The following is a 6,264-nucleotide window of genomic DNA, read 5'->3' as shown; positions in this document are numbered from 1 at the left end:
ACCTCCCCTTTTTTGGATTGGTTTTGAAAGTAAATACAAAAATTTCCTTGTATGGAGTTTGAAACTCTTGAATTGTCCACAGGGAGAACCAAGATGTCAATTCTTCATTGGGGAAGATATATTTCAATCAGTAGTACTTGAGAATGTAAACAAGACAAGAGAGAATGAACTTCGGAATAGGGAGGATGCTTTACTGTTGCGTGAATATGAAGCTCAAAAAGAAAAGGACAGACTACTGGACAGAGAGCACATGGTTAACAAGCAAGAGGGCGAACTGGGAATAAGGATATTAGAGAATAGGATTGGCCGTATTCTATTGTGTATATTTTGGATTTTATCTCTTGTAAAATCTTGGTTCTAAATGTTCATGTATCGGATTAGTTTTAGATGTAAATGGCATTATCTTATCCTAAGCCAGATGTACAATTATGACAACTTGGTGTGGATATTAATTTTGCATGACACTCCGTAAGGTTGGCAAGATTTTTGGACTATTGTATTGCCTTGCCAAGATTATGTACTTGTCAGTATCATCTTGCTTTGTAATATCCACTGATTTTGAGTTGTTTTATGCATTTACATGCCTACATTTACACTTTGTATGCATGTCTTGTAAAATGCCAATTGAATATTATGTTATAGTGAATTAATTAGAATCTGCCCCTAAAAGCATGTTCTCTTTGTATAGGATTGGCCGGATTTGGGAATTCTTGGAAATGGAAATTGTCTTTCCGCATGGTCAACTCATCTCAATGATTAGGCAAAGTTAAAAATTATATTTGTGGACAACCTTGTTATATGAGGCAACCACCATAGCTGTTGTAATATCATAGGCAATATTATCAAATACAACATGAAAAATCCACTAATATTGGAGTTATTTGCAACTCATGACCGATTTCTACACTACCTGCTGCATTCAATTGCTCCACTTCATATTACAATTTTTATATTCAAATTTTCCAGCCACTTCATATACAACCAACATTTACAAATACACAATTCACATTTTCATTTACAAATTCCTGCACAAAATACTTTCTCCTTTCAACTTCCTCTACAAAAGTTAGTTAAATTTCAACTCCTATGCCATAGCCTCCAAAATATTGGCAAAATACATACACATTCCACAGAGTTGAGTGGGATCAAAAATCACCTCCTATCATCTGCAAATAGTACCTGCAAGATATTAAATGAAAATATAAAAAATTACTGGTGTATCCGCCACATATATAATAAACTTGAGAAAATAGAAATCGTTCATAACATATAAATTAGAAAGCACAATGGTTTCAGAAGTGAAGCTTCTAAATCCCATAAATAAAATATATAACATATCAATGGTATGTTATGTTTCACTTCGTATGGGTCGGACGTCGAGATAATATTCGCTACACTCCCCACATTTCAATGTAGTAGACCAAGATGATGATGATCATCATTCTCTCCCCCCATAAAAAACTGCATGTGCACAACCACATATATGTTAAAGAGTGAAATTTATGTTTAAGTACATCAAGGGTGTTCTCAGATGTGCTAGTTATAAGTTGTATATATATATATATATACACGCTATTAAGGAAATTAAAATAAAGCAAACCTAGTAAAACATAAACCCGATAAAAATTGGATGCTATGTGATATATCTTTGTATTGCATAAAATTAAAAAACATCTACTAGATTTCAAACGTGCTTACCATAGTTGCTCAAATCAAATGTCCAAGCTGTATCTTCCACCTCAGATGACACAAAATACTGAGATATCCAAGATACACATACAGTATCCAATTCTAAGTATCATGGGGCAAGCTTGGCATAGCCTAATCACATGCAAAATAAACATATTACTATAATAGAGAAATTAAAAATGAAAAACTGCATTCTAAAATAAATGAAAATCTTAACACCCATGGAAATAACCTCACACCTCGTCATTTGCTAGTGGCGTTTCTTGTGTTAAATTACTACACTGGGTTGGGATAACAACGTCGTCAACATTATGACCAACTTCTGACACTAGATTGTTGTGATTTTGTGGTTCGTCGTCAAATATTTTCCTCTTGATCTAATTTGGAAAATAGAAAAAAACACAAATTACGAACCCATATGTATGCAATTCGTTTTCATGGAAATACAAGCGACGAACCAAAACGTAATACCTGTTTCTTCTTTCTCTTCCCAGCAGCCTTCTCAACCATCGGGACCTTTCTTCGCGTTGGCGGCCTCCCTTTCCCCCGAACAACGTGTGGACTTAATATTTTCTTACCCCTATTAGCATCCACATTCTCTTTCACCTTTCTTGAACAAGTGACAGGCTCTACTCCTACCAACTTCAACTCAAAGTCATCCAAAAACTGAAAGAATGCATTTACATGCTCTTCATTTCGAGATACACGTGTGGCAAATCGTATACATCTTTTAACAACTTCCTCATACCGACGTGCATCTGGATTGACCCGACAATCATCGTAGCTACTCTTAACCAGTGTGTATCTTCTCTTTGTATCTTTCCGCCATCGGTCCAACAAATATTTATCTGGCAAAGCATGAATGTACTTCATCTGACATACTTTAAATGAATGCTTACAAATAATCCCCCTCATCTCAAAGAGGGCGCAAGTGCATTTAACTTCCAATTCCTTTTCATTCAAATAAACTATGTACTTCATAATTTTGGACTGACCATCGGGGGTGGAAATTTCTTCAAAAACATCGAAGGTAGAAATGCTACCTTGTGTGCTGACAAGTGAAGGGTTACATAAAAGCATCCCTATAACCTCTGCTTGGACCTCTTTAAATTTAGCATTCGTGTAACATGACTGAAACTGCCTCTCAATTTTGAATGGGGAAACACATGGGATTGTTTGGTTACAGGAATGGAAATCAGCTGTCGTCTCCGTCTCCACCTTCTTCCTCAAAGCATTGTCAAATTGATCGACAAATTCTTTTAATGTCGTACCAGAATGCACGAATCCGTCGAAGAAGGCATTCATACTTTCAGACCGTTGGGTAGTACTCATACCAGCCCAAAATACACCTTTCAAATAAACTGGTACCCAATATGATCTCTCGGCGTACAACCCCTGCAACCATGCATTATCAGTAAGAGCATAGTTATGCATTAGCTGCCCCCACTTCTCATCAAATTCTTCGCAACTCTGTGTATCGTAGACTGCATTTTGAATGGCAGTCTTCAACCCATGGTATGCTGAGTGGGATCCCAATTTTTCAGGAAGTTTCCGCATTATATGCCAGAGACAATATCGATGCCTTGTGTTCGGGAATACAATGGCAATGGCATTCTTCATTGCCCTGTCTTGGTCTGTTATGATGGCGTGGGGTGCCCGTCCATTCATGCATTCTAACCATGCTTCAAATAACCATACGAATGTACTTGTATCCTCGCTTGAAATCAAGCCTGCCCCTAAAAGTATGGACTGTCCGTAGTGTTGACACCAACGAAGGGAGCAAATGGCATTCCGTACCTGTTTGTGAGGTATGTCGTATCGAGCGTGATCACATCACCAAAATACTCATACGCAGCTCGACTTCTTGCGTCAGCCCAAAAGACATTCCTAACTCTAAACTCATCATCCACATCCATGACGGACACAAAGCCATCATTCATTTTCCTCATTCTCTTAAAATAGTCGTTCAGTGCTTCCCCACCTCCTTTACCCATTCTCAAATGTCGAGCTCTGTCAATAAAATTTCTACAATCTTTCTCTTGGAAATCTAAGTTCTCATACCCCCCGGCATCAGTCACAAGTGCGTTGAAATTTTTATGCATCTGAATACCTGCTCTATCATTCAAGTCAAGCATCCTCTGACTGTATTCATCTAAATTTTTGTGAGATCTAAAAAATCTTGCTTTTTTAGGGCTAACAGTACTATGATTGTGAACAAGCTCGACACTGGTCACCACCCATTCCCCATTCACTAGGCGAGCATTAACCTTCGCCTTACAATCCGTTTTTGTCGTTGGTCGTGGCTTTGATAAGTTACTATGGCATGGATAGTACCTGCCGCCACGTGCACAGGCAATCGTCACATACCTTGCATTCCCATCTATATCTCTCTTCGTCCTTCTTATAATAACCCCAAAACCCTCTTGTTTGGCATATCGTTTATAATATGATAAAACCTCTTTATCAGACCCAAATTTCATACCAGCTTTTGGAGGCTCAACTTTATTATCTTCATCTGATACTTCAAACTGATCCTCCACATTTGGGGATAAACTTTTGTCAGGTGAAGTTTCTAAAAAGGAAATGCAAGAAGGTTAGGAAGCAAGATTTTTATTATATACAATAGATGTTAATATGATATACATAAAAATGTACCTCCAACATTCTTCTCACTTTCGACACTAAATGGCATAGTTGGTTCGTCATGTGGCATGGATGAATGCTGTATTTTGAATATTGTGTTATTCATTAAGGAAAATACGGAGGTACAAGAAAAACCATAAAATAAATGACCTTAAATAACAACCTGCGTTGTATCTTCACCTAGTCTCAGCTCCTCCGGATTAGTTGACGGAGGGTATGGCATGGTTGGCCCAAAGGGTGGCATTGCCAAATGCTGCAATTACCCACTCCATTACAATGAGTCAAACCCACGAAGGCAAAAAAACAATACCGACAACAATATAAAATAAAACGAAACATTGAATATACAAAATAATATGACCTGGCTACCCCAAGTATACGGATATGGATTTGGATATGTAGGCATCATATATGGCAGGTTATATGGATTTCCAGTACCATGATATCCCTACAATATACATACATAACTTGCATTAAATTAAAGCTACAGTCCGTACCAGCGTTCGAGTTGACAAATTTCCAATTCTTGTATCATACCTGGGTCGATGTAGAAGGCATGGATGGCCTACCAGTTTCCTCTTTGCCCATCACCGGATTTGAGGAGCTCTTTCAGCTTTGGCACAGTATCTACTACACCCAAATGTTAGTGGACAAAGCTTATCTAGTGGGCTGAAACCTCACAAGGCTGCATGGCTATAGATGAAGATGTAGTTCAAGAGATCTATCTAGAATAGAAAATTGTTGTCATTCAATTTATATTTTGTCATCTTTAGTCATTTTCTTTGGTAAGATGAATTTTAACCGACTTTCTGTTTAAGTAATTGATATAGAAAACCATTGAATATGTTATAGATCAATAACTATAACTGATCATGACATGTATTTTAGAAAAATACACATAGCATGTTCTTCTACCGTTGACACTTGATTTTAAAATTTTCCCTCAAATGATATTACATAAACAGGCTGGATATGCAGAGAAAATGGCAAACGTGTGGGAGAAGCTTGCTGAAGAAACAAGTGGGTATGCAAAAGATGGAAGCTAAAAATATTCGTCTGTTGTTTTTCAGACTTTCCTCTCTACTTTCTTCTGTAGTTCATGTATGTTGACAAGTTGGAATATTCAACCAAGTCTCATCTCTACAAGTTGTGTTTCTTTTTTGGGGTTGGCCGTATCCTTCCTTCTCATTTCCTAATGTTTGAAATTTCTTTATGATCTTTTTTTTTTTTTTTTTTTTTTTTTTTTTTTTTTCCGAAAATTAACTGGCTCAATGCTTGAAGCTTTTATGCTAGGGACGAGCTGATTTAAAAGGTGCTGGACATAATACACTACAGTCAATTTGCCAAGGCTTCTTCAACTACAATTATGTTTTGATGGGGTAACTCGAAATAGACTCCCTCGAATTGGCAAGACAAAAGAGACCCTACCCTCCATCCAATAAATAGAAAAAAAAAAACGTATATTTACAAACGCTAATGCAATAAACTAAAAAAAAAAAAGTAATGTTCAAGAATGAAAGAATCGTGGACTAACTACCAGTCTTATTATGAGCTACCACTCTAATCACTTGTTGAAGGGACTCCAGCTCCATCATCACTAGAAAGTGGGAAACAAATGGGACACCATGACCAAAAATTGGAGAGAATAGGAGCGACGAGGGAGAGAAAAAGGGAGGCTTAGGAATACGATTTCAACGTGGAGTTCAAATGATATCAACAACCAAAAAATCAGTGGCAAAAAATCAGTTCCATACATACAACATCAACAACCCAAAAAAACCCAACAAAACACAGGTCCAACAAACATCGGTCCGCAGATCCATATCAGGAATAAACACAAAATCAGAGTAATGCTAAAAATGGAGTGATGAAACCAAAATATTCAAATAAAAACCCTTTCCTTTAATTTCTTACCCTTGTAAGACGACAAAC

General features: G+C 37.1%; 2 protein-coding genes across 2 annotated transcripts; both read right to left on the bottom strand.

Annotated features, from left to right (window-relative positions):
• Positions 1-1,152: 1,152 nt before the first annotated feature.
• On the bottom strand, positions 1,153-3,357 carry LOC122296962 (protein FAR-RED IMPAIRED RESPONSE 1-like). Its single transcript, XM_043106757.1, has 4 exons — positions 2,161-3,357; positions 1,929-2,066; positions 1,691-1,756; positions 1,153-1,179 (listed from the first exon to the last, which is right to left on the bottom strand). The coding sequence occupies exons 1-4, from the start codon at positions 3,355-3,357 to the stop codon at positions 1,153-1,155; spliced, it is 1,428 nt and encodes a 475-aa protein (XP_042962691.1).
• A 68-nt stretch (positions 3,358-3,425) lies between these two features.
• LOC122296961 (protein FAR1-RELATED SEQUENCE 5-like) lies at positions 3,426-4,920 on the bottom strand. The gene is made up of 5 exons (XM_043106756.1): positions 4,870-4,920; positions 4,694-4,780; positions 4,496-4,585; positions 4,345-4,411; positions 3,426-4,261 (listed from the first exon to the last, which is right to left on the bottom strand). Exons 1-5 carry the CDS (start codon positions 4,918-4,920, stop codon positions 3,426-3,428), a joined length of 1,131 nt encoding a protein of 376 aa, XP_042962690.1.
• Positions 4,921-6,264: the final 1,344 nt, after the last annotated feature.

Source organism: Carya illinoinensis, chromosome 15 (assembly GCF_018687715.1).
Source record: "Carya illinoinensis cultivar Pawnee chromosome 15, C.illinoinensisPawnee_v1, whole genome shotgun sequence".
Taxonomy (NCBI): Eukaryota; Viridiplantae; Streptophyta; class Magnoliopsida; order Fagales; family Juglandaceae; genus Carya; species Carya illinoinensis.
Note: the sequence above shows the minus strand (reverse complement) of the source record. Positions and strands in the feature narration are given on the sequence as shown.

Bases quoted from the DNA above. Each gene is read 5' to 3' on its own strand.
- LOC122296962 (XM_043106757.1), bottom strand. From the start codon at position 3,357: ATGAATGGACGGGCACCCCACGCCATCATAACAGACCAAGACAGGGCA. The intron at 1,757-1,928 runs GTGTGAGGTTAT...TGGATATCTCAG, and splicing joins CGCCACTAGCAAATGACGAG to TATTTTGTGTCATCTGAGGT. The intron at 1,180-1,690 runs GTTTGAAATCTA...AATATCTTGCAG, and splicing joins TGAGCAACTATGGTAAGCAC to GTACTATTTGCAGATGATAG.
- LOC122296961 (XM_043106756.1), bottom strand. From the start codon at position 4,920: ATGGGCAAAGAGGAAACTGGTAGGCCATCCATGCCTTCTACATCGACC. The intron at 4,412-4,495 runs GTTGTTATTTAA...TTCAAAATACAG, and splicing joins TAGGTGAAGATACAACGCAG to CATTCATCCATGCCACATGA. The intron at 4,262-4,344 runs GTACATTTTTAT...TTTCCTTTTTAG, and splicing joins AAGTGAGAAGAATGTTGGAG to AAACTTCACCTGACAAAAGT.